Source organism: Clupea harengus, chromosome 14, assembly GCF_900700415.2.
Source record: "Clupea harengus chromosome 14, Ch_v2.0.2, whole genome shotgun sequence".
In the NCBI taxonomy this organism is placed as follows: Eukaryota; Metazoa; Chordata; class Actinopteri; order Clupeiformes; family Clupeidae; genus Clupea; species Clupea harengus.
In genome coordinates this window covers 16,606,003-16,631,956 of record NC_045165.1, presented here as the reverse complement: position 1 = coordinate 16,631,956, position 25,954 = coordinate 16,606,003, and the positions used below count along the sequence as shown (strand labels likewise).

At 46.7% G+C, this 25,954-nt stretch overlaps 1 protein-coding gene across 5 annotated transcripts in view; it reads left to right on the top strand.

The window, feature by feature from the left end:
• Positions 1 to 22,824, top strand: part of luzp1 (leucine zipper protein 1) — a 52,848-nt gene extending 30,024 nt beyond the window's left edge. For all 5 annotated transcript variants that reach the window (XM_012836665.2, XM_031580261.1, XM_031580265.2 and 2 more), the window contains 4 exons: positions 4,768 to 5,320; positions 5,680 to 8,355; positions 15,282 to 15,512; positions 16,009 to 22,824. In XM_012836665.2, coding sequence (XP_012692119.2) covers positions 4,991 to 5,320; positions 5,680 to 8,355; positions 15,282 to 15,485 — 3,210 coding nt within the window. In that variant the 5' untranslated portion in view covers positions 4,768 to 4,990 and the 3' untranslated portion in view covers positions 15,486 to 15,512; positions 16,009 to 22,824. The remainder of the gene's footprint in view (positions 1 to 4,767; positions 5,321 to 5,679; positions 8,356 to 15,281; positions 15,513 to 16,008) is intronic.
• Positions 22,825 to 25,954: the final 3,130 nt, after the last annotated feature.

Genomic DNA, 25,954 nt, shown 5'->3' with positions numbered 1-25,954 from the left:
AAAAGCAAACTATGTTTGCAGATGGCCATTTGGCCCCAAAGATTCAGTTCATCCAAGTAAGGAAATGCACAAATAAGCATATATGGAGGTTTCACAGAAATAGAAAGACATAACAGTATGCATTTGGTCTTGTTTTCTTTGCTTGCATGTTTTCCTTTTCAGCTTTGGAATTGCATCCATAGGCAACCATTCTGCTGGCACATCAACTTACTTTCAGTACTTTTTCATTTTTCCAAAAATGGCAACAAAAAAAAACCTAGAGGGAGGGAGCGAGAGACTGGGGGAGAAGAAAAAAAATGACGTGACTACACAGGAAACAACAGACTGAACATTACAGGACGATTTTCTCCTTCTTGGAAAAACGAAAAAATGCCGCACCAGCGTCAGGTTGCCACCATTTTGTGGCTTGGCGCGTCCTGCCAGGATGGAGAGGATTGAGGGAGAGGGAAGAGGCCAAGTGCCTCTAACTCCGGGCCGCTCTCTCTCTCTCTCGCTCACTTGCTCGGGGTCTCTCTTTGAGGCCAAGCAATCGACGCACATTCGAGGTTGTGCTGTTGTCGTTGGCGCGGCAACCATAGTTTGAGGGTTTATTAAGTAATGTTTAAAAAGAATAAGAACTCGGGGTAGACATCCAAAGTAATGTCAAGTGCAAGGAGGAAAGGTTTATTTTTTTCCCTCTCTCTCTCACTCTTTCATTCTCTCTCTCTTTCTCTTTTTTTCCCTCCTCTTTGACTTTCGCCGAGGGAACATAATGTTCGGAGAGCGAGAGAGAGACAGGAAGTTCAGGGCTGAGGCTCTAATCACATGGTGCAGGATGATTGTAACCTTGGTGCACTCAAGCGGCCCGCTCTCCTCTCCGCTGCCTGGAGGCGCAAGTCTTCCTCAAGCCTCAGGGTCGTCAGCATCCTCCTCTTACTTCTTCAACCCCTTCTCTTAATTTTTTTCTCATCCTTTGTGTTAAAATCACAACGCACCGCTGTCAATGACTTCAATCTTCAGTGCTTCATGCCACATCATTTAGCTATTTCTCTAACCCTGCCCTCTCTGCCATGTCTGAGGTGTGTGTGTGTGTGTGTGTGTGTGTGTGTGTGTGTGTGTGTGTGTGTGTGTGTGTGTGTGTGTGTGTGTGTGTGTGTGTGTGTGTGTGTGTGTGTGTGTGTGTGTGTGTGTGTGTGTGTGTGTGTGTGTGTGTGTGTGTGTGTGTGTGTACGCAGATATTTATATTGTGTAAAGCTGACTTGCAATCCAGGCTGTGTTTTATCCATAGTGTGGTTATTCCCAAACATTTTCTTAACCCGGCCATGAGATGCTGTCCTTCTGAAGTACCCCACATCCTAAAACACACACACACAAACAGTCTCTCTCTCTCTCTCTCTTTCTTTCTTTCTTTCTTTCTTTCTTTCTCTCTCTCTTTCTCTCTCCATATCTACCTTCGTCTCTCTCCCTCCCTCCCACCCTAATTCACTCATACACAAACACACACACACACACACACACACACACATTATACAGAGGACACATATTTCCCCTTACCTGCCCGGTTCATCTCAGTGATGGTCATTAGAGTGAAGAGGACTGTTTCACGCCAGAGTAGCCTTTTACTGTCTGTGTGGCCTTCTGTAGTACAGCTATCATTCTGTTTAGTGACGGACTTCATGGTGTTCATCTGCGCTTTATGTGGAAGGAGACTGGGTTGTGTCTCCGTGTTAAAAAAAAGGATTTTGTCGTTTTAACTGATCAACAAGCCAAGGAATGGGACTGCCTGTTCCATTTGGTTGCGGTTTAGATATTTTGGTTGCCCCCACCGCTCCCATCCCTCTCTAATGGTACTCAGATACACACACACACACACACACACACACACCTCCCCTCACACTTCTCCACCGAAACCTGTTTTTTTTTTCTAAACGAATCTGCGAATGCCAAAGTGGTGATGACAAGCCCTGTGATCTCATTAGCCACTCGGCCAGAAGAGGTCAGGCCCAATGAATAGTGGGAGTTCGAGCTTTGGTGTGGGCATGGCGGCCCTCATTCCTCAGGAGCAACAATTTGTGCGTGTGTTTCTGTCTTTGTCGTCCTTTGCGTTGCACCCTCACATCTCCCGTGTGTGTGTGTGTGTGTGTGTGTGTGTGTGTGTGTGTGTGTGTGTGTGTGTGTGTGTGTGTGTGTGTGTGTGTGTGTGTGTTCCCTGGCGCACCTAATGAAAGAGCAGTTCAGATAAGAGCAGGTATGTTGATTGCCTTGGGACGGGCGCCCATGCCAGCGTTGCTTTGCACGCTCCACTGGCCCTTTGAAGCCGTAGGGTTGGCACGGATCGCATGCGCACAGGGCAACGGCTAGGCCCACTCTTGGCAGGGAGAGCGGCACAGGGTGCCAGTTTGGGAACCCAGCCCTCCCCGGAGGGAGAGAGAGAGAGGTGCAGAGAGAGAGAGAGAGGGAGATGGAGAGAGAAAGATGGAGGGGGGGGGGGTAATTAAGTAAAAAAAGTAATTTTAATTGAATGAAAAAATTGTTCTCCTTAAATTGGAGAACAGAGTCGTCACTGCTTCACATCGCAAAACCATCCAGTGTTCACAACGTTGTGCAACATGAGCAAAATGCGAGCCCTTGTAGCGGTCAAGGTGAATTCTCTGCAGTGACAGTGTTATATTATTTAGTAGTATATGCCTGCCATCACAAACACTGATGATTAATATAGACAGCATCTTCAAGTCTTTCTGCTCAGATTGGCTGGACTTCAAGGTCCCAGACCTGATACCCTTGTGGTGATTGTCAGGGAAACCGGTGTGTGTTTGTGGCTTCTGGAAGGTGGATCAGAGAGGAGATTATTGGACGATGCAGCAGCAGAAGAGACACACACACACACACACACACACACACACACACACACACACACACACACACACACACACACACACACAAAGGGGAGTCCGGCAGGGGATCGATAAGGGATGATGTCTGCAGATGTGAGCGGCGCTGCGGTCCGACGGTGTGGGGCTGGTGGGGGAGGGGCAGGGGAAGGAGGCGGGGCCAGCGCTGAGGTTGAAGTACAACTGGAGGGAATTGGCAGGCTCTGGATTCCTTCCGAAAGAAGCTTTCTGTTTTCACTGGGATTCTCTGGTATCTCTATTCTCAGACATCAGACAACCGCCTCGTGCTTCATCATTGACCTTGAACGGGTTGGGTAGTTGGATAAATGTCGTCCGTGTTGTGAAAGCTAAACATTAAAGCACAATAGTTCAGGTAGAGGGGGGTATACATATTTGCTGTTTTAGTGTAGAATTCATACTTAGAAATATTATTGTATGGTAAAATGTGTCTCTAAGTATTTGTGTTTTAGAGGTACGTGTTTGTTGTGCATGCAGGTACAGTCATGACTGGCTGAGTGATTGCCTCTGCTGCCCCCCCCCCCATCCCACCCGTTGTCATGGCGAGCGGCGTATGTCATTGAGGTTTGCTGCTGTCAGCAGAAAGCGAGCAGGAAGTCGATTGAGAGACGCTAGTGGGACATTAGCACTGTGTATGAGGAGCATCAAGGGCCGTATCTGAGGGCAACAAAGAACAGCAGCTGATCTCCTTTTGTTCTCTGGAACGGTCATGTGTCTATACATAATGGGGCGTAATAAAGTCAGGCTCAAAGGTTTGGGTTGTTTCCCGTCTTATGTGGCCTGATGTCAACAGAAAGTCATAAGCAAGAGCCATTCAGTGAAGGTGATTGCCCTGCATAATTGATGTCGTCAGCAAAGGCATTCCACTCCCGTTAAATTTGCATGATAATAGTTTGCACCATTATGATCACGTTTATTTTCTCTCTCTCTCTCTCTCTCTCTCTCTCTCATTCTCTCATTCTCTCTCTCTCTCCCTCCCTCTTACAAGATGTGATTTGTTTATTTGTACATTACTCTGTATATGCTCGCTACAGTATATATGTATGTTTTTTGTTGTTGCTGTGTGTGTGTTTGTGTGTGTATGTGCATGTGCGCTCACAAACACAAATGCACAAGGCAATTGTTTGTGTTTACGTGTGTATTCTGTGTGTGTTTGCTTCTGTGTGTGTGTGTGTGTGTGTGTGTGTGTGTTGTGTGTTTGTACCTCTTTGTGTGTGTGTGTGTGTGTGTGTGTGTGTGTGTGTGTGTGTGTGTTTGTACCCGTGTGCGTGTTTCCGTGCTTCATTATTCCCCTTGACCGATGTCCCACCTCCCTGGCCTCTGTCTGTGTGTGTTGCGCTGTGTGTTGTTGGACCATCCCGCCGCCTCTCACAGTTTGTGTTGCACTAATCAGGCAGAACTGTGAAATCATGTACTGAGTATGCAGCTCTTCTATGGAGCCCCATCCATTATGGGCCAACTAACTAACTCGCATCCTCGAGCCCCTCTGCGGTTTCCCCTGGCCTCTCTACCCCCAACCCCATAACCTGTCCCTCGAGTGCAGGCATAGGGGAAATCCTGCAGATTTTTCCAGTAATTGCAATGTGATGATTGATACTGTATATTAACTCTGTGTATAATGTATATTGTATGTATATTAATCTCTGCATAGCAGCTTTGGCAACCAAACGTTGTATCTCATGTGTGGTGACTGTTTAATTGAAAAATAAATATTTCTATTGGCCAAAGCGGATGATTTATGCATTTATATACATCTTGGTGCACATGTTCTTGTGAAAGGTTTGTTTTGTTTTTTAATTTGAATGCGATTGGTTTTGTATATGTGTTGGCTTTCCTTTTCATGTAAAAGTAATGATAATTGTCCTCTTCTGTTTTGCAGATGATCATTTATCTGCATCAAACGTAGAAGACTAGAGTAACATCAAAGAAGAGAGTGTGTTTAAACTCTATGGGACCCGACACATTGCATAACAGGAATAAGCCTTTCAGAACCCAGCAGTACTGAGAAAGGACTGGCCACGCAAATGCATACCTCCCAAACAGTTGTCAAATAAATCTTGCTCTGGAAATAGCAGCACACACAACACCACACCCAATCAGCCATGTCCGAGTACAAAGACACCACCAATCGCCACTTGCGCCACAAGCTCCAGAGCCTGGGCCGTCGTCTGGATGAGCTGGAGGAGGCTACCAGTAAGCTCCAAAAGGCAGAGGATGAGCTGATTGACCTCCAGGATAAGATCATCCAGGCCGAAGGCAGCAACTCGTCTCTTCTGGCCGAAATTGAGATACTGAGGAAACGTTTGCTGAAGATCGAGGGCAAGGATGAGGAGATTCGCAAGGCAGAGGATCTGTGCCGCTCGGTCCGGGAGAGGCTGGAAGAAGAGGAGCAGCTGACAAAAGGACTGAGGGTGGAGATAGAACGACTTAAGGTAGGAAGCATGAGTAGCATAGTCTCTGAAAGCTTATACAATATTGTGATGGCAGTATTATCGTAACACAATTCAAAAGTAAAAATGTGCTTTTTATGTTTTTTTATTTTTTTTAAGCATAAAGTGAAATGAGAATTATACATTTTCCCACTGGCCAGCTTGTCTGTTAAAGGCTTTATAAGGTTGTATGCAAATACGGTACCCTTCGAAATGTAATTTTAAGTTATTTGTGGGTGAACTTCAAAATGTCAAGGATCTAAGATGTGCAGAGTGCCTTGAGAGAATGGCCATTGTTAAACGCTCCATACTGAGTTAAAGGAGTTTGTGAACTGAACTGAGCTTCCTTCTCTTCCTCACAGGCAAGAATGGCTGAGTTGGAGAAGCTCGAGGAAGCTTTTGGGAAGTGCAAGTCAGACTGCACCCAGCTTTGCCTAAGCCTCAATGAGGAGAAGAACCTCAACCGAAAGCTTTCCACCGAGCTGGAGGCTCTGAAGGCTCGCCTTAAAGAGGTGGATGCCTCGGAGATCCGTCTGGACAAGGCCGAGCAGGCCCTCACCGCCGAGCTGGAGAGGCTTAAGGGTCTCACTCAAGCCTTCATGAGTGAGCGGAAAAGGCTTTTGGAGAAACAGAGGGAGGACGGGAAGATGATCCATAAGCTCACTGAGAAACTTGAGCAACAGAAGAACCGGATCAGCTCAGAGGAGGTTCGCAGGGATTCCAGAGACCTCCGGATTGAGGATGAACTCTCAACAGGCCTCATCAGGAAGAAGAGCCTTGACTACCTGAAGTTCACCGACGATGCCGGGTTGAGAAATAAAACGGAGAACGAGAAGAACAGTCTGGAGGGTCAAGAGGACAACAAGGTCAGGGACCTGAACCAGGAAGTCGAGAAGCTGAAGAATCGCCTGAAGCAGCTGGAGCTGGTTGAGGAAGACTTGAAGAACACAGAGTCTAAAAACTCAGAGCTGTTGGAGAAATTCCAGCAGGAGAAGATCCGAAGCCAGGCCCTTGCCGAGCAAGTTGAGCAGCTAAAGACACAGATATACGGCACTGGCAGCAATGGAGGTGCAGGCAACGGCACAGCGAAGGTCCTGGAGAATGGCAAGGTGGAGAATGAGGATATAAACGTCCGGGGAGGATTCCGTCAGGAGAAGCCGAAATACAGGAGCGCTGCTGCTGCGGAGCCTCTCGCTTCCAAGAACAAGAGCCGAGACGTGTCCCCCCACCAGAGGAAAGAGACCAAACTGCGAAGTAAGGATCTTAGTCACTCAGCAGAAAGCTCTCCCAAGTCTGTCAGGAGGACACTGAGTCCCGCACACAAAAGCAGACGAGGCCTGAAGGCGGGGACCTCTCCAGCTCCTGACAATGGCCTGAAAGAAAAAGGAAGAGGATCTGAAGAGAAAATGGCTGGAGGTATTCAGGCGTCCAACGTTGACAGCAAGAAGGTCTCCGTTCTCAGCCGCTACCCCCCTGCTGCTAACGATCAAAAACCATGGAAGGCCCCTCTGAAAACAAGCGAAAGTGATGGTAAGAAGACCCGGGTAGACAAGTTCTCCAAGTTGTATGTTGGCAGTGACAGCGAGTCCAACAGTTCAGATGTGGTGCCCGTGACTTCTAGCAAGGCTGTGGCTGCTCTCTCAGCCGAAAAAGACCCTGACCCTGAGGTGATTGAGAATCCCTCCCAGGATTCCTCAGCAGAATTGAACATCTCCAAGGCTAATGGTTCCTACACCGCATATCGGTCCAATATTTCCCCTGTTGTAGCCAGTGACCAGGGATCTGAGGGTCACTCTTCAGCCTCAGAGAGTGAATCCACTGGATCAAGGCCATCAGTAGGGGACCAGGAATATTTATCTGCCACAGCAAGTGGCAGGTCTGCCAATCCCAAGTATCCCAGATACTCCCGTGTACTAGACTCCCATTCGGAAGGGTCCTATACCAGAAGCTCCTATGAAGAGGAAGTGCACAGGGCTGTGATGGCTGAGGGGGGCTCCCTGGAACCCTCTGAAACACTCTCAGCGATTGAAATTAGGAGGGTCTGCAGTCCACGGGAAGCACTGAGGTCCAAGGCAGTCATCAAGCCAGCAATCGTTGAGAGCGACCGCAAAGAGGTCATGGGTGGGTCGGGTGGCAGTGCGGAACCTCTGGCGTCTAGCGGCAAACCCAAGATCTCCACCAAACCGGTCCTGACCAGTAAGATGACGAGCAGCATCACCATCTACCCCAACGATCCAAGCTCATCCCGAACCAGCAGCAGGAGCAGTAGTGTGTGCAGCGAGCCGCTGGCGAGAGAGCGCCACACGTCCACCAGCAATATCATCATCAGCCCCAGCGAGCACCGTGGCAGTGTGTCCATCCCTTATGAGATCTCCATCCCCAAGAGTGAGATCACTCTCAGGTCGTGCCAGGACGGAGCTGACGCCGCCGACCCTGCCAGCATTGTGGAAACAGCCCGTGTGGAGACACACTTAAGGTCCCGGAGCAGCTTCAGCTTGCAATCTCCTGAGAGCACCTCCGATTTTAACAACGACACAGAGTCAGGCTTCGAGAGCAGCAGTAGCAGCAGCACCACAACAGTCACCAGCTGGAGAAGTCATGGGCAGAACCACCACCACCACCACCATTACCAACATCACCACTCCTCCTCCCAGGACGACTGCCTGCCCGAGATGAGGAACGTCACCGTCCGGAGCACCTGGAGGAACCGTGAGGCCTTGTCTGTGGACGAGGTCAGCCGCGCTCCCCGACAGGATGGCTCGGAGGACGAATCAGAGTCTACCTGGAGGGCGTATCGTGCCACTACTGTGTTGGACACAGAGGAGACGGTCCCCCCTCCTCCGAATGCAGAGGGGCGTGGAGGAAAGCTGAGTCCGGCTGAGGTGTACATGCGGAGGATCACCGGCAGGGAGGCCCAGGAGCCAGGACATCGCACCAGGGCCACAGCATCACCCTCCGACAGTGGGGTGGGGAGGACTGTACCCCACGAGCCTGTCAGCTCAAAGGAGCGCCAAGCCTGGAGCCGAAAGCACCCCACAGTAAGTACCTCTGTCTATACACACACACACACACATCCACCACAAAATTATATTATACATAACATTTCGTTCATAATTTATTCAACAGTAATTGTGTCAAATTTCATTGACGTGCTCAATATCCATTACTGATTGTCCAAGTGGCCCTTTTACACTTTTGCACTGCGAGGCAAGTCTAGTTCAGTTCAGAATCTCACAGAAATGTACAAGACACTGGTACTGTATGTCTGATGAATTTGCACAGATAGGGAAGTGGGGAGTCTCGGCACCTCTCTGGTAATGTGGGAATATGTGCAATGTTTCCATATCTTTAACACCTGCGGATCATTCCTCTAGCATTCCGGCTGTTTGCCAGAACAGTCAGAGTGTCACCTGTACACATTTGACAGCGCGAAAATGATTAATGTTTCCATGCAGTGGTGCTTGGCATCCATTTTCATAGAGTTTAGTTTTCATTGGATGGCCCAGACTTGTCCTGAAACACTGTATCTGGAACATGATGGTGGACTGAGCAAATATTCTGTGAGGTTTAATGTATTTCGAGTTCCCTACTCCCTGCGCGCTTGGGGAAAAGAAAATGTGAGCGTGAGGAATGTCTTCGATCTGTTTTAGATGTAACTGAATGCCTGAGCACATTGACATGAGAAGTTTTTGGTTGCAGAGCTCCCTGCTCATTCTACTATCCCCCTGGGGCAGGGATGAGTGCCTATAGTCGAGTAGTGTGCCTTACAGTAGGCCCATTTGCTATGTAGTTTTTCGTATTATACAGTCTCTCAAAAGTATTCAACACCCATGAAGGTATCCTTTTCCTGGGTTACAAAATACACTTGTACATATTTCCTCAACAATGTTATTGTGAAGAATTACGCTCTAGTATATATCTAAAGGCAAAATAAGCTATTTGTCTACTAAGGCACAGCCAGCTTTTGTTTCATGTGAGAAACACTGTTCTTTTTGGAGCCATCAAAACACTAATTATCAGTTTCATACACCTCCCCCTTTCAAGTGAAAAAAAAGCACTTACCTTATTTTAACTAGTTGGCCAACAGTGCGTCTAGTGTGCATTAATACATCTAATGTGCTGAATAGAAACAGACAGGCAAAAAATATCCCAGACCATTAGTGTGGGTTTTCCCCTAATGCCAGAGTGTACTGTGGTGCTTGGGGCAGCACTTCTGAGGCCTCTGGTGCAGAAGTAAGCACAAAGAAAGGAGAAAGAAGGATGGATGGATAAAGCAAAAAAGAGGGAGGGGGAAAAAGGATATTGACGGGAGGGAAAAGGGATGCATGAACCTTAGAAGGGAGGTGAAAACTGCTCCTCTTTTTCCACACTGAAGGGGCCTTTAATGTGGTTTGCCTTTGCAGATGTCTGGTTTTAAGTGAAGATGGGCATTGTTTGTGGTTTCACCCTTATGGTGGCAAGGCCTTTACTCTCTTCCCCTCAGTAAGCATTTACATTCTTCACCTTCACATAGCTGGCATCTAGTCTTGAAATGGGTTGCTTGTAGGTTTAGCACTGCATTTTTTATTATTATTTGTTTGTTTATGTTTATTGTTCATAATTGTTTATGTATTTCATGAGGTGTATGAAATGATTGAGGTAGACAGAGATGTGCTTTGTTCTGAAATATTTTGGATGTATAGACATTTTTAAAGCTTTAATTTGTTCTGTAGATAAGAGCGACCGCCTTAGGATAGTTAAGCTAGCCATTATGACATTGGTCAGTAGGTCCATGTCCACACACACACAGCCAAGGAACGGACTAAAGAAAGTATAAGCAGGCAAACCAACCTCCCTGTCACATCCAGTTTGAAGAAAGTTCCATCTTATGGAAAGGTTACACATAAATCCACACCATTACATAATCACATTAACACAAAACTACATCAACTATTGACAATTTCACTGTCATTGTTAAATGCAATCATTTGCTTTAAGGTAGTGTCTGAGTCAGGTATTTGACAAAGACAGTGTAGAGATCATGCTTGCTGAAAGGTTTGCCGTAGCTTTCTAACATTATGTTCAGTAACTTCTTAAAACAACCCCATTAGGTAGCTTTAATGTGGTATGACAGCGTAATACCTGATTATTCTCAGTAGGATTTCTTTTGATGTCAGCCCAGTCAGATAATTAATGGCATAGGACTTCCACATGAGGGTGTATTTATCCCGCGTACTTGACATGATATTCAGAGGAATTCAGCCCCTTTGATCACAGTGTCTCGGCATAGCTGACTAAATCACCTTGTTCGTAACTGGGTTGGATTCATGTCATACCCCACAGATCTGGCGATTGCGAACATCCACAAATAACGTCATCATGCGTCAGATCACAAATTTGGTTGACGGCAATCTCCATCGACCCCGTGTCGTTCTGCCTTACTGAAAATGAGCTTGACCTTTTAAGTTTAAAGGTCGCCGTTCACAATGGGTCCCATTGGCTGGTGAATAGAGGCGGCCGGACAGGCCTGAGCAGAATTGATTCGCCTCGGTCGCTCGGCTTATGTCACGCCAGCCTCCAGTCAAAACAAACAATCTCCCGTTCCCAGTTCCTGAAAGAGCCGCAACCCCATCCAGCAGTGTGAATGGCCAGAAAAGTGAAACTTCTTCAGTCAGCCATGTTAATTACTGCCCCATCTCCACCCCCTCCTCAGTCAGCCATGTTAATTACTGCACCATCTCCACCCCCTCCTCCGACCCCCCTTTGTTCCCGTAATCAGCCCTCCCTCTCATTACAGGCTGTAATTGAATCATTTGAACTCTCTGGTACTCGTCATCCAGAAGCTTGGAGCCCCAAGATTCTCTAAACCCCCCTCTCAAAACTCCTCTCTTCTCTCAGTAACTTCTCCCTTCTCTAAACACCCCCCCACCCCCACCACCACCACCACCACAGCCAAAGAAGAGTCTCTGACCTGACACACTGCCATTCGTGTCCGGGATCGTTGCTTAAATAAATTCTAGCACACTTCCCAAAGGTTTGCTCATTTATCTCCTTCCTGCCTTCACCACACACACACACACACACACACACACACACACACAAGTGGCAGAAGTGAAACTCTAAAAGCACAATACCAGCTGTGTGCTGATGAAGTGTCTTGGTTTGTTGGGGGCTCAATCCTTCATTGTCCACTTGAACTCACACACACACACACACAAGCAAACATACACATACTGTAATACACGAACACAAAATTTTCATTTTTACACCTCATTGGAATTCCAGCCCTTTTTTTGTTACAATCTGATGCACCTAGCTGACCAATCAAAGCACACTGGACTCATCAGGAGGGGGAGCTTACAGACACAGGAGCTCTTACAGAATGTTTCAGACAGAGGATGAATACAGAAGTACAGTATGAGGAAAAATAATGTGTTTTGGAACTTTTGAAGCATGGAAATCTATTCTAGTAGACCCCCAAAATAAAATGCTGAACATTGAAAATGAGCACAAGAGGTCTTCTTTAAGACCGCAGTAAGCGGGAGGAGGCCTGAGGGTAGGAGGACCAGTTCTGTATTTACTCTGCTTCCCTCAGCTCCTGCCTCTACCTAACACTCAATATGGACATATCTCCATAGCACACACTCTTTCTTTAAAACACACACACACCGTTTGTTTGTTTTTCATGCTTGACTTCCTTAAAGAGAAGACGAAGTGGGCTCTTGCTGTGGTCATTGGCTATGGTGTCATGCATTCCCCAGAAATGATTAGAGATGCCAGGAGCATAACGCAAACAGATTAATCAGTCACAATATTGACGTGTGGGCAGTTAAGGCCAGTTGAAATAGTTGTTAGGTGGAAATAAAGTTGAAAAGAGGCATATCTTTCTTACAGTAATGTTTGAATGTCCTGCCTCTGATCCCAGGACCGGTGTTTCACCTTGCCTTGTGGGACATACAAATCTCGCCTTAAAGCAGCAATAAGGAGTTCTGTTCCAAAACTGGCAAGCTAACTACCTAAAAGGCATGCAAAAACCTTGCAAACACCACCAACAGCCCAGTTGACACTGATAGAAGCTTGCCAACATAGTAACTGGTGTCTTTCGGCAGTATAGCTGGCAAAGTCATGCTGTGAAAGCTTTTCTTCCATTTTTGCAGGGTATTCCAGCCCGGTACACAGAACTACATAGGGCATATCCTGGATGGCTAGTTGAAAAGACACAATTGTTTTATCTGTCCTTCACATGACCATATGCTATCAAAATTAATTTGAGGATGGTACGAAAACTAGTTGCCTATAAATCCATACCTCAAAATGTGTCAAATTGTTGCATAGTGTTACTTTAAATACAATTAGTCTCAGTTGTGTTCTTAGACCTATGTATCTCAAGGGAAGTAACATATGTTAACCATACTGTGTGAATATACAATATATGACCTGTTTATGGAGTGATGAACTGCAGTTATAGATAGCTCCCTTGCCTTGGGATGACCATATTTGAGCAGATTGTTTTGTAGGTTTTAGTCTTTAACTGTACATAGCATATGACCCGGAAACACATATGACCAGGAAAAACATACGACCAGGAAAAACATACGACAGTGGGAAATGTCAACCTCCCCAAAGTCCCCCAGAACTGGAAGATCATTTCAGCATTGCCCCTCCATGTGAGTCATTTGCACATTTGGGTCCAATGACCAGTTCTGGTTTGGTTCACGTTCTAAGGTGAGTCAAATAGAACGTGCATAGCACCTGGCACCAAAGACATAGTCAGCGTCTTCCTTTTCTGTAACGTCCTTTAATGGCTGAATCCCAGTCAGCGTCTGCCTAATGACAGTGGGGTGTTGCCAGCCTAATGACAGTGGGGTATTGCCAAGCCTACTGGCCAGATGTGCACACCGCCACAATGGACTGCAGTATTTGGTGTACAGTTACCAGGGCGTAGATCAGAAGAGAAGAACATAAACGGCAATCAGAAGCACTTGTGAAGAATATTACTTTTATGTGGTGTCAGGAGACACTGTGGATGCACTATGGATGAAACCCTCATTGGTATTCAGAACTACGATTCTAGGTGCTCGTTTTACTACAGGATTTAAAACACTGTACCCCATTTTGTACCCTAAACACAGCTGTGAGCGTTCATTGGTATTTAAATTGTCAACTCCCTGTCTTATTCCGTCATAGCCAGAGTACTTTATATTCATCTGTAAGGCATGTTGTAAGGTATATGTGAAGGAAGAGGAAGACAGACTTCTGGGTTCTTGGGGTCTTGTGTTTCACTGTTACACATAAATAAGCCCTTATGTTTTTCAGGGACACTTTAAGCAAGCAGATGTGTTATGAGTTGTGTTCGTGGAAGCATCCTCCGAGTCCCTCTTTGTCTGTTCTAATTTAGATTGCACCATATGATGGGTGCTCCAGTTTGGGGTCACAGCGGTATGGTTTGAGTTGAAACTGGGTCAGGTTGGAGAAGGCAACAGAGAGCGAGTCCAAACGTGAGTTTTCCTTGGACTTAAAGCCAGCTCATGTTGGTTGGTGGCTGAAAAGAGAAAAAAAAGAAGGAAAGAAAAAAAGACACAAAGTTTAGGTATGGCGGCTAGCAGGGATAATTGACTTAATGTGTTCCGTAAAAGTGTGCTGAATCTATTAAAGTCCTTCCTTGGATAAAGTTTTCGAAAACATAAATTAGACCCAACAAAGTTGAATTAGTGCTCCTTTGAAAGGCATTACCTTGGGTGTAATGGGGACTGTCTAGTTGGAACGGACCCCTGGCACAGCTTGCCTCTAATGGGGAATGATATTTATAGCCACCTGAAATGTACGACCGTTGCAAAAAAGAACAGATGCAGCATCCACCTCTTGGAAACATGGTTACAGTTAGCATGGAGGTGCATATAAAAATACTGTAGGGAGGAGGGAGGGCCTTCATTTTGATAGCTGTTGCTAAGGCCGACAGTGCAGATAATGTTTTAAATGTGCAGAGGGAGGACTCTCGGGTAAATGTGGTGTGGGGGTGGATTCCGATGAGCTGTACCCATTGGAAAGTGAGGTATATAGCATAATGGTTATGGTAGAAGCGCTTGAAATGAAAGCTCTCTTTCTTCACAGGATCCCTCAAAAGCTTTTGTTTTCGGTTCAAAGCTGCAGCAGCTAAAAATACCAACACTCAGCTGTCTGCCCAACGCTTTTTGCTAAGTGAAAATAAAATACTGAAGCGTTTTACTTCGACCGGCATGAAGGATGAAAGTCAGAAGTTTGGACAATAGGAGGTTCTGTCTGAAGACTACATATGGAACAGACAGAACCAGAGCTGGTCTTAGTGCTGTGTCTGTTCTAGAATGAGGTTCTATGTTGGTGTCATCTCACATTGTGCTGCCATCGTGTTTTAGCCTAGATGGATATAGTCAGTAGGTTTATATATCCATATTCCTTTGGGGCTTATAGTATGTACGTTAAATTCAACTTGTACGGTCATTTCCTCTCGAAGGGGTGGGCAGTGTGTATGTGGGGGTGTGGGTGGGGGGGTATTTCCTTGCAAATATTAAAGGAACAGGAAGTTGCCATGTTGGGGTAGGACTGCGCGTGGTAACCCATTTCCTGTCTGCCTACCCATCATGCCCTTGGGACCTAGAGCTCCATTACGAGTGATAAGCGTCGACCTGCTGCAGCCTCTCGCTCAGCACTGCCTCGATCCGACCCGCTAATCACCAGCACTTTCAACAGCTTTCACTCTCACAGTCAGGGCTCAGTGTTGAGCACTTCCATGGTGACTCATCCGTTAAAGAGGACATTCAGTTTTTCTCCTCCGCCCTCTCCTGCTGTCAGACATCTCTTCATCAGAGCTCTCGGTCAGACTGTTGAGCCGAATGTGGGTCCTCTTGACTGTCTGTATGTGAACTGAATGAACCCCAAAGATCATTTAATCAACCCCGTTTTCTCTATTTTCTTTTGTTCTTTGTTATTCCTCTTTCGTCTCACACAGGCGTCGGACGAGAGCGAAGCACAGCCAAGTTCATTGAGAAGGCCGTTGCCCGCAACCCTTGACCCCTACGAGCGGTCGTCCAGGACGGACAGCGGCAGTGGCGGTGGCGGCGGCGGCGGCAGGATGCCGTTGTCTAGCAGGAGCGTGGTGGGTCGAACGCCAGACCGGAGCAGGGTGTGCGGCAGCCGACACTTAGACAACTGACCCCGCGGACGCCGTCTCCCTCGCACGGTAAGCCAACTACAGGCCCAAAAACGGCGTGCGTCAGCACAAAGACGCCTCCGTTAGCAGCGCTTTTCAATCCTGTAAGTCTGGGCTGACAGAATCATGGCTCGGCTTGCTGCTGACTCTGTCGTGCCAGCAACCATCAAACGCAATCCTTTGGTCGCTGCTCTTTTTTTAGGCTTTAAAATAAGTGTTGTCGAGTCCCACGGGTTCCTGCCCACTATTCTGATCGTAATTAAGGAAAAGTGAGTTTAATTACCCGTACAGACATCAAACTACCGCAGAGCAAGTTTCTGACTATCGCTCTCTCTCCCTCTCTCCCCCTCTCTTTTCCCGTCTCTCTCTTTCCCTCTCTCTGTCTCTATATTTCACTCTCCCTGTCTTGCTTCCCTTGTCCCATCGTATCTCTGTTTTGCTCACTCTTTGTCTGTCTCTCTCCCCTTCTGTCTGTCTTTCTTTCTATTTTTCTCTCTCTCTCTCTCTCTCTCTCTCTCTCTCTCAGATCTGTCTCTTTCAGAACAGGCCCTCATATGCTGGGAGTGAACCTCAAGCGCACCCTTTGGAAAACATCAGTGGCTCTCTTCAAAAAAAAAGAAAAAGAAAAAAGAAGAAAAAAAAAACAGAAGAAAAACACACACACGCCCTCTGCATTAAGTTATTCATAGAGGCACAAGCCCCTGCTTTAACTGTCTTGTGAGTGTTTGACCAGCTTCAGCACCTCTTCCTCCCCCTCACCTCCTCGCCATCTTCCTCCTGCACCGGCCGTTCCACACTACCACAGATGGACATCAGCCAACTTGCACGGCCCTTCTACACAGCCCCTCTGCTTCCTGAAGAGGACAGATACATGGGACTCCTCACATGTGATGGGTGGGAAAGGTGTGTTTGTGTGTGTGTGTGTGTGTGTGTGTGTGTGTGTGTGTGTGTGTGTGCCACGAGGCCATCCCTGCCACGAGGATGATGGTCATGGTTGACCTCACACTGCACCTGAAGTGAGAGCTGATTGATGGTGATGGACTCCTGACACCGACACTAGCAGTGGATTATCCTCCCAGGCCATCAGATGGATTAGGAGCATTTTAGGGACACTCCAGGCTAATTCATATGGTTTTAATCATGTCTCATTCATTTGGGTCACACCCCACGTTAATCCAGTTCCTCTTTCTAGTTTGGTTTGTTTTGTTTAGCTGTACACCCTAAGGGGGCAGATAGGCACCTGGGGGTCATTTCTTTTTTTTATTTGACCCTGCGGTGTCCCTTTGCCTCAACACGTCTCCAAATGCACAGAGGTTTTCAGACAGGCCTGAGTAAAACTCAATCTGGGGGCCAAGTCTAGATCCGTCGCCAATGCAAGCAACCATATGCCCGGGTTTTCCCGCTCATTAATTACCGTGTCGACACGTAAAACCAGAAACCCCAACACATCTCAGTTTGAAATGAAACTCAGGCGAAACTTAAAGGTTTGCCTGTAATTTCACCAGCCGTTTAGAATTGCCACTTTGCCGCGTTTGGTAAGTCACCATATTATACAAATTAAAAGTGTCATATTTCCACGGTAAGGAAAGTGCTGGCATTTCCATGATCTCTAATTAGGCTCTAAAGTCAGGCACAGCGTTGGTGACGTAGCTGAAAAGACCTTGGATCTCCCGTAATCGTGCAGATGGATCATGATGTGGCAACCCTGAAGGGGCACGGTGTTTTTGCGCCATCGCACACCCACGATGTGTCCTATTCACGGTCAATCCAGTTCGAGGGTCACGGTCTGTAGCTATGTTTTCATGCTCATCCTCTGTTTCTTTCTTTTCTTTTGCCATGGGAGGGGGGGAGGGGGGGAGGAGGAGATCTGTAGTTCAGTCCTTGGTTGCATCTCTAAATGGCTGTAGACGTCCGCTATTGGCTTCTCTCTCCTCTCCTGTCTCTCTGTCCCCAAATCTGAGACAAATACTGAGATATTAAAGATGGAACAAAAGAGAAAAGATGGAAGCCACTGGCTCCGTGTTGGAGACCACCCTCCAGCTAATCTCTGCAGAAAGGGGGGAGGTGGCGTTGGCGTCAGGTCTCTAACTGCACACCCACCTCTTCTCCTCCTCACCCGCCAGTGGAGCTGTCTCCACAGCGTGGCCCTCTTCACCAGACGGTGGCAGACTCTGGCGCGCGTCGGGCTCGGGTCTGGTCTGGATACGGCCCAGATCCGGTGGAGATTTCGGTCCAGAGTCTGCAGGGCTGCAGTCTCAGAGCTTGCTTTGAGGACGGGTGGCTCCACTCGGCCCGTGCCAAGACTAAAGAGCTGAGACTGGAATCCGGGCCGTGACGAGTGCTTAGGTGCTGCTGCAGGATGTGAACTGGATTTGTATTTGTTTGTTTTTGTTTTTCTCTCTCGCAAAACTTTGCACAGACGGCTGAGAGCGGACTTTCCCCCATCCACGGCTCATTATCCCCACAGGGGGGCGTGGCGGGCCACAGGAAGGAAGTCCAAGTTTGGGTGGAGACTGAGTCAGTGCAGATGTGACTGGGTTCGCAGTGCGAATCGACAAGTATCTAACGTTTTTTATTTTTTATTTGTTTCCTCTGTATCTCTTTGTTGTATTTCATCCTCCCATGCAGGTCCATTGGTCTGTCACAGGGCTATGACACCTTTTATGTGGAGATGATGATGTTGATATTTGACATGGGTTTGACAAAAGTGCAAGATCCTTAACAGTATGATCAGTTGCAGCCAATAGGTTAATTAAAATGAGCAGTGACTATGGCATCAGACAGGCCGGTCACTGCCTTGAACAGAGTTGCTCCGGACGGGCCTCTCTAAAGTGTTTCATGCAAGAAGGTTGTGTGTGTGTATATGTGTTGGGGAGGGGGGTCATCTCTGTACTCTTTTAGCCTGAGCTCCACCTGTCAACAACTCCTCTTTTTTTTTTTAAACCCTGATTTTGTACCTGATGTTATTCCATGTATGTAGAGATGTTTTCCATTTTCACTTTTGTGTTGCGATTCAGAGAGATTGATGGTATGGTGTGTGTGTCTGTCTGTCTGTTTGTCTCTCTGTCTGTCTCTCTGTCTGTCTCTCTCTCTCTGTCTGTCTGTGAGAGAGAGTTCATCCCAGCCATAGGTGCCCTTTTAGTTTGTTAAAAGTGTTAAGAGATCTGGGGAACGTATCAGGTGTCAGCCAAGTAAGCAGTCAAGCAGGTAGCCATGCTCTATCCACCGCATGTTCCCTCCACACACACACACACACACACACACACACACACACGTAGTGTAACTTCAGCTCCTTGAGTTTTCACGATTTTCTTCCAGTATTTCGATCTGTTCATCCTTCACATGCTTTACTTGTAACCTACACGCACACACACACACTCACACGCATGCGCGCACACTCCCTCTTTCAGAAATGTCCATCCTGCTCCTCACAGCGTACCAGTTTAGTTCCTTGCGGTGTTTGCAGTTTAGACTGGACCGTCTCCCATCAACCTGTTGCTAAATATACCCCCCTGTGTGTGTCCTCAGAACAGTGAACAGTGGTGTCACATGGGGTGGGTAGCAACAGGAACTTCAGATGAGAACATGATGATGGGATGATCTCTTTTTATGTTTTCTTTGATCCACTTTTCATTGGACAATATCTCTGAACCACTTTAAAGAGGTTCCAGGTTAGGTTTTTAGAAGTGTCTATTTGAGCTTGTTTCAGCTCTGGGAGTTGACCCCGTACAGACTGTGTCCAGCTGGGGAGGGTTAGGTCCACCAGTCTCTAACTGTGCACAATCAAGAAATGTGCAGCCCTTCCACCATCTGACTGAATTAGCTGAGAACCACAAGGAGATAGAACCACCACTCCTACTCTCCATCAGCGCTCCTCACTCAAGACACACACAGACACACACACGCTTACCAAGACCCCCTCAAACGCCCCCCAATGTCCTCTTCTCCCCCAAATGCATGCTGAGCTCCATGATCTCCATGACCACAAGTTTTTTTTATTAAACAAATTCTCTTAGCTGCTTAACCCTTCAGCAGGGGGAGTTCTAATCAAAGAATGCGTTCATTAACAATGGAATATTCTACAACATTCTAAACCCACCGGTGTTGGTCTCTCCAATGGTTTCGGCCCATCCCAACCCAGACTCCGATCAGGGTTTGACTCCCCCCCCCCCCCCCCCCCCCCGGGCAGCTGGCAGTTGAGAGGTTTCAGGCTGGAGCCAATCCTGTTTTTCCGAGAGATCTTTGGGGTTATAAATACAGGAGGAAGCTGGACAGTTTGGCAGGCATGTCCATCCCAGGCAGTGGGGGCAGTTTGGCAGCCGCGTCCTGGGCTGGCCTAGCGGGGGGTGGGGTGGGGGGTAGTTTGACAGCCGCGTCGAACCCCAAACAGGGCTGCCGGAAATGACCCGGACCGAGCAGCCAGTGCTACTGGCCAGAATCAGCCCTCTGCATGTTGGAACTTGCTTGCTCTCCTTCTTTCTCTCTCTCTTTCCCGGTTCCCTTTTTTCTGTTTGTCTTTCTTTTTCTCTCCCTTCCTTTCCCTTCCCTTCTCTCTCTCTCTCTATCTGCCAAGTGGGCCCAAGTGCAGTGGCTATAAATGAATGGCAGTTAATGCGCAGCTTCCTGAGCCTGACACGTCTGCACAGAAGGGACTGAGAAAACACACGCACACACACGGACGGCAGCAAGCCTCTCACACTCTATCTCCGTCCCCAGACATGCCTTGTTGACCCCGGGCCACGTTTCCGTTCGCGACGCTAGATACATCCTCCTCAGATGGTGGGGTAGCCCTTTAAGCAGTGAGAGGCTGGGGGCTCCCAGGAAGTGTGCAGCTGTCGGAAACTGTAGTTTTTATGTGCTGGAGATTCCTCTTAGGCGAAGGGCTTGAAAAGGGTGCCTTAAAGGTCAAGTTTGTGGGTGCGTGTGCGCGTGTGAGACGGCTGTTTTCCCTTTCAGCAAGGACCTGTATATTACCCCTCTCCCCCAAATAAATACACACACTCACAAACACACCTACACGCACATGTGTATGCCCCCCCCCCCCCCAGCCCCTAGCACTCATCCTGTCATCACCTTACTTGCCCCCCAATATATCCTGCTATATAGGCTGCACATTTTCAGAGGAGTGGTTTCCAAGAACACCACCTGCAAGAGCTGACCAAATGATGTGGAGTAGAGACCCCGTGTTTAGTGTGAAGCAGTTTTGGTTGCCTGCTGAGCTTGATAATCTACTGAACCTATTTCAGCTATCAAGCAAGTGCAAGTACTTTTTCCGATCCGAGTTTATCTAAGCTCATTTATTTAAGTCGACTTGCCAGGGATAGAATTCCAAGCTCTTTTTGTTGTTGTTGTTGTTGTTGTTGTTGTTTGTTCGTTATTTGATCCGTTGCTACATTTACCTGCCAACCCAACACACAAACACACACTCTTTCACACATACATTCACTCACACGTACACACATACACACACACACACACACCCCCCCTTTTAGAAAATGAATCCTGAATGGAGGCTACTTAGCAATGTACAGGCCCCGTGGCGTTCACACCCTGATATGATGAGTTGGCATGTGTCCTCAATGGCCCCTTTAAGAAAGGAGGGGCATAGTGCCAGGGGACCTCAGGGTCACTGATCTGCACTTAACTAGCACTTAAATCCCATTCAAAATTAAGCCCCCTTTATTTCTCCTTAACAGGGGTTTGTTGTTTCTCTCTCTCGATCTCTCGTTTCTTTTCTGTTTGTGTAAAAGTATATTACACTTTTTTCCTATTTACTGAATGTATGGCCTTCTGAGATATGTGTGTATATAGTATGTGTATTTCTTTTGCACTGGCCAAAATGAAATTAGTTAAATTGCTTGGAGCAATTGCAGGACGACTCCTTGAGAGGAGTTGCAGATTTGTTAAGTTTGTACAGACGACAAAAGTGCTAATTTTTTTTTTTCTTTTCTAATTGTCATCATTTCTTAAAGCACGGAGCTTTGATCTGTCCCGTGCTTCGACCTTCTAATATTTGTGCCAAAATCATTCCAGAAGATATCCAGTTTACAGTTTTAACAGGTATGTTCAGTTGTGTTGGAATAAAGGGTAAATATTTGATTTTGTCTTTCATTTAGTCAACTTATCCATCGTTTTCTGACGATGTATGTTTTTTAAAGCGAAAAAGATGTCTTATTTTGGAACCTGTGCTGGAGAAGTTTTATTTAAAAAAATCATGTAATTTTGTAAAGTGGGCCTACTTTGAGCTATTTGGCATTTTGTTTCCCTTTTTAATGTTAAGATTGTATTTTTTTTGTCATTCTTTCTCTTTAATACACTCCTGGAGAGTAATTCTTGAATGCACGGGATCTTTCAAACCCTACGGGTGTGTTTGGGTTCCCAGACCAGGTAGAGTGTGTGAGAGGCCTGAATGAGAATATGATCGATGGGGTGATTGATTGATCAACTGATTGATCTATGTGATTGGAAGTTGCCTGCTTAGTATTGACTCTCATCATCTGTTCTGAGGTGCGTCTCCTGAAAGCACCATCGTGCAACGGCCATCATTAAACAGTAGTCTCTATCATTTTATACAGACTGTCTCTTAAGTTACTGTGGTCAAACGCCGGTGCTTTGGGGAGACTCGCCCCGGTTCAGGAGCCACTCAGACTTCCCGCTCCCTCTGGCTGTCCCCAGCCCAACCATCCCTTTGTTAGTGAAATCAGGGTTTGCTCACAGTGTCCTGTGTAAAAGAGCGCTGCCAAAGAAAGTGATGTTCAGGCCTTAACACACAAACACACACACAAACAAACACACACACACACTCCAGGTGTCACACATGCATGTGTGTATGTCCCTACATCCACACACTACAAAGCATGGAAAGAACAAAACACTTTAGCATGAACTCTCATTTAAAAATGACACCGCCTGTGCCATAAACACACACAGACACACAGACACGCACGTGCACACACACACACACACACACACACACACAGGCATATCTTACCCAAGTATACCAGACGCACACAAAAAAATGTGGGCCTGTCCAATCACATAAGGGAGTTTGACATTGGTATTTGGGTTGTATTTTTTTAATAAAGCAGTGTTTGTAAAATGCATACTCCCTACCACCCTCTCCATAGGGGTGGGCTATGGCAAATTGGCAAGCATTGTTGCTTTGTGCTTCTCTGTATATCAGCAATAGAGGGCCGCTAGTGCGGTCCACCTCTCTGTTCTGGTCATGTAATTCTTTGTGCATGTGTAATCTTCTCGTGAGCTGCATGTAGGACTCTTAAGCTCCCTCGCTGTACAGGAGACTATGTATTCCAGTTCAATAAAAAGCAACCTATTTGTAACAGACCTGCCTCAGAGATTATTTATATTTCTTTTGTTTTCTTGGCTGCCTGTTTCTGGTTTTAAACTAAAACATTTTTGGATTTTCTGTCCAGGGGAAAAGAAGGGGGGATAAAAACAGAAGGCGATCCAGGATCCAGAAATGGATTGTAAGGCCAGCACATGCAAAAAAAAAAACAAAAAAAAAAGGGGAAGCTTGTTTTATCTGGTACTTTTCAAATGTAGTGGTTATTTTCATAAATGGATGTGTTCCCCAGTATATTGCAGGTTTGATTTGCGGGCTCGACCACAGCAGAGCCAAAATGGCAGCCTGGAGGAGAGTCGGGGTGGCGTTGGGCCAGGCCGGTCTGGCTTCGCTCCCCTCTCTCTCTCTCAGTATTCCGCAGTCCACAGCTTTAGAGGTCCACTTCTAACAACACAGCGTGATAAGCAAATGGACAAACAAATGAGGCAATTACTTCCAGTGAGTGAGAAAACCCAGGAAAAAACACCCTCACAGCGCCCTCTCTGGCCAGGCGAGAAATAGCAGAGGCTAACTGAGAACCCAGGGTAGGTGCAGATGTGTTACATGGGGCACTTACAGAGATCAGGGAAGTTATTTAGGGAATTGAGAATGTGAAAGAAGTGTGTGTGTGTGTGTGCGTGTACAGCAGGGTGTGCTTGCTTCCTCTCCTGGGCAGAGATTTAGCTATGGAAGGCCGTGAGCTTGGTACGGTCCCTGCTTAACCTGATTGGCTTCTCAAGCATCCAGTCAAGCATGTAAATGATTTATGCTGCATGGGAATATGTTAATCTCGGCCTGTTGCTCGTCACCCATACTCCACTGAAAGAGGTGAAAACTGCGATGACATATTTACACTTGTAAATGAGGTATTGTTTGCTGCAATGAAAAGCCACACCACAACACTTGGGCTGATACAGTGCAGAGTGTGTGTGTGTGTGTGTGTGTGAGAGTAAGCCTCACTGTGAAGTGTTGAAGTTAACTGCTGTGTGCTGTGCTCTCTCTCTGTATCTCTCTCAGTCTCAGTCTCTCTCTCTCTCTGTCACCTGTTCCACTTCCTGTGGGCCAGAATATTGTTTTCATCAGAGACGAAAACTTCTCGATTAGTTTCTTTAACATAAGTGCTCCCTCAAGCACTGTTAAAATGAAAGTAGCCCCTGACCAGCAAATATGAATTTAGTCTGTTTCTACTGTTACTTTAGTTCATAGATGATCAGAAGTGGAGGGTACGTGTGTGTGTATATGCCCAATGGCACAGTATAAGTTGGTGTCTAGTAACTGCACACGATGACAGAGGTACGTGAGTGTAAGCCCAGTGGCAGTGTATAAATTGGTGTCTAGTAACCGCACGCGATGATGGAGGTGTGTGTGTGTATATACCCAGGGGCAGTTTATGAGGTACGCAGTGTAGAAAGAGTGAGTTAAGAGTGAGACGCCCTGTAGCTGATGGGCCTAGACATGTTAGAGTGTGTTTGTGTGAATGTTTACATGCAGCCGGCTCTTGTGTGACACACCTGCTGCTCATAACACAATCTGCCCTGATGAGAAGAGCAACGATGAGGACAAATCAGTGTTCCATTGTTCATTTCTTCTCCTTCTTTTTCCCCCTCTCTAACCATTCCCAGAGGACAGACCCAAATCCTCCCTCCTTACTTTTTCTTTTTTTACTCTCAGTTATTCTCTCCCCATTCCAAACAACTGTCTCCTTTGGTTAATTCAACGCTCTCCGTGTGGTCAGTCTCCCATGTTCCAGTCAGATGAAATAAGCGAGTTAATAAATAAATAAATAAATAAATACATAGATGAAGAGGGGAGAGTGCACATGGGGGTGATGGACTGTGTTTGCAAACCGAGCTGCCGGCTCTAATTTCACCGGCGGTCAATCCGACTCCCACTTGCAGCTGCCAGAGGTGGCCACAGGGCCCGGGGAGCGGGCCAGCAGGGTCACTGGGAGGTCAACACGAGGGACCTGGATGCCCTTGCGAGGGCAGATCAGTGCATCAGCCACAACAAGCCCCCTGGGGAAGAGGAACATGAAGTGAATGGGCACTTCTTTGACTGTGACTTTTTTCCTGTCTTTTAATAACAAAGTGACCCTACACCACACACACACACAGTATAACACCATTGCATGGTGTTCCACACAGTTGACCTTACCTCAGCTTGAACCGGTAGTTGCTGCTTCTGAACTAGATATCTGATCCAATCTCAGTGACTTTCACTGAAGGAATGTTTTCTAAATGTTGATTGGGATGGTTTATTGCCTCCTCTGAAAGGCCTGGAGCAAAAGGCATCAGCAGGAAGCCTGGACATGAATGAATGTCTGTCATCATATCTGCTATCCCATACCCAGTGAGACAGGGCCCAAGGGGTTAACGCCTCACACAGAAACACATACTTGACTTGTTTATTACATCTTTTAATTAACAAATTCTTTCCGTAATATAAAAAAAATAGTTCACAATGACAATCACAACAAAATAAAAAGACAACAACAACCAAGCAGCTGCAAGCAGGCGACACAAATCTATGCATTAGATTCCAATATATTTTGACAAAGTAAAACTATCTAAGAACATAGGCTATTCTTATTTAATTATCCCGATCATGACACTACATCTAACTCCGCAACATAAGCAGTTTGAAGTAGGTTTCACTCCAGAGGAAGAGACATACTTTTGGAACATCCACTATAGATCATTATGGAGCAACTACACATCATTTCAGTACAAAAATAAAGAAAATGTCCGTGAAGCAAGTGCTGCTTCCAGTCTGGAGACCAGAGTTTAGTCCCTCTTCTGTTTGCCATGGGAAATGACTGTGTGTGTTAGTGTGTGTGTGTGTGTTTGTATACGTTTTAATGCTGCGAAGGACATGGTTAACAGCTCAGTGTGGAGGGAGGTTAAGTAATTTCTCTCTTTGAGGACAGACAGACAGAAAGACACACACCCATACGCACACACACAAATCAGGGTCTCTGAGCTAGTGACAAGTGGTCAGCAGACTGCCTTTGAGTTCCTCTTGACCTCCTCAGCTGGTGGACAAGACGTCAGTTAGTGGGGAAGGTGGCAGACAGGCCCACCTTCTCACACACACCCAGGGAGTCGAATATATGTACACTGTACAGACATGC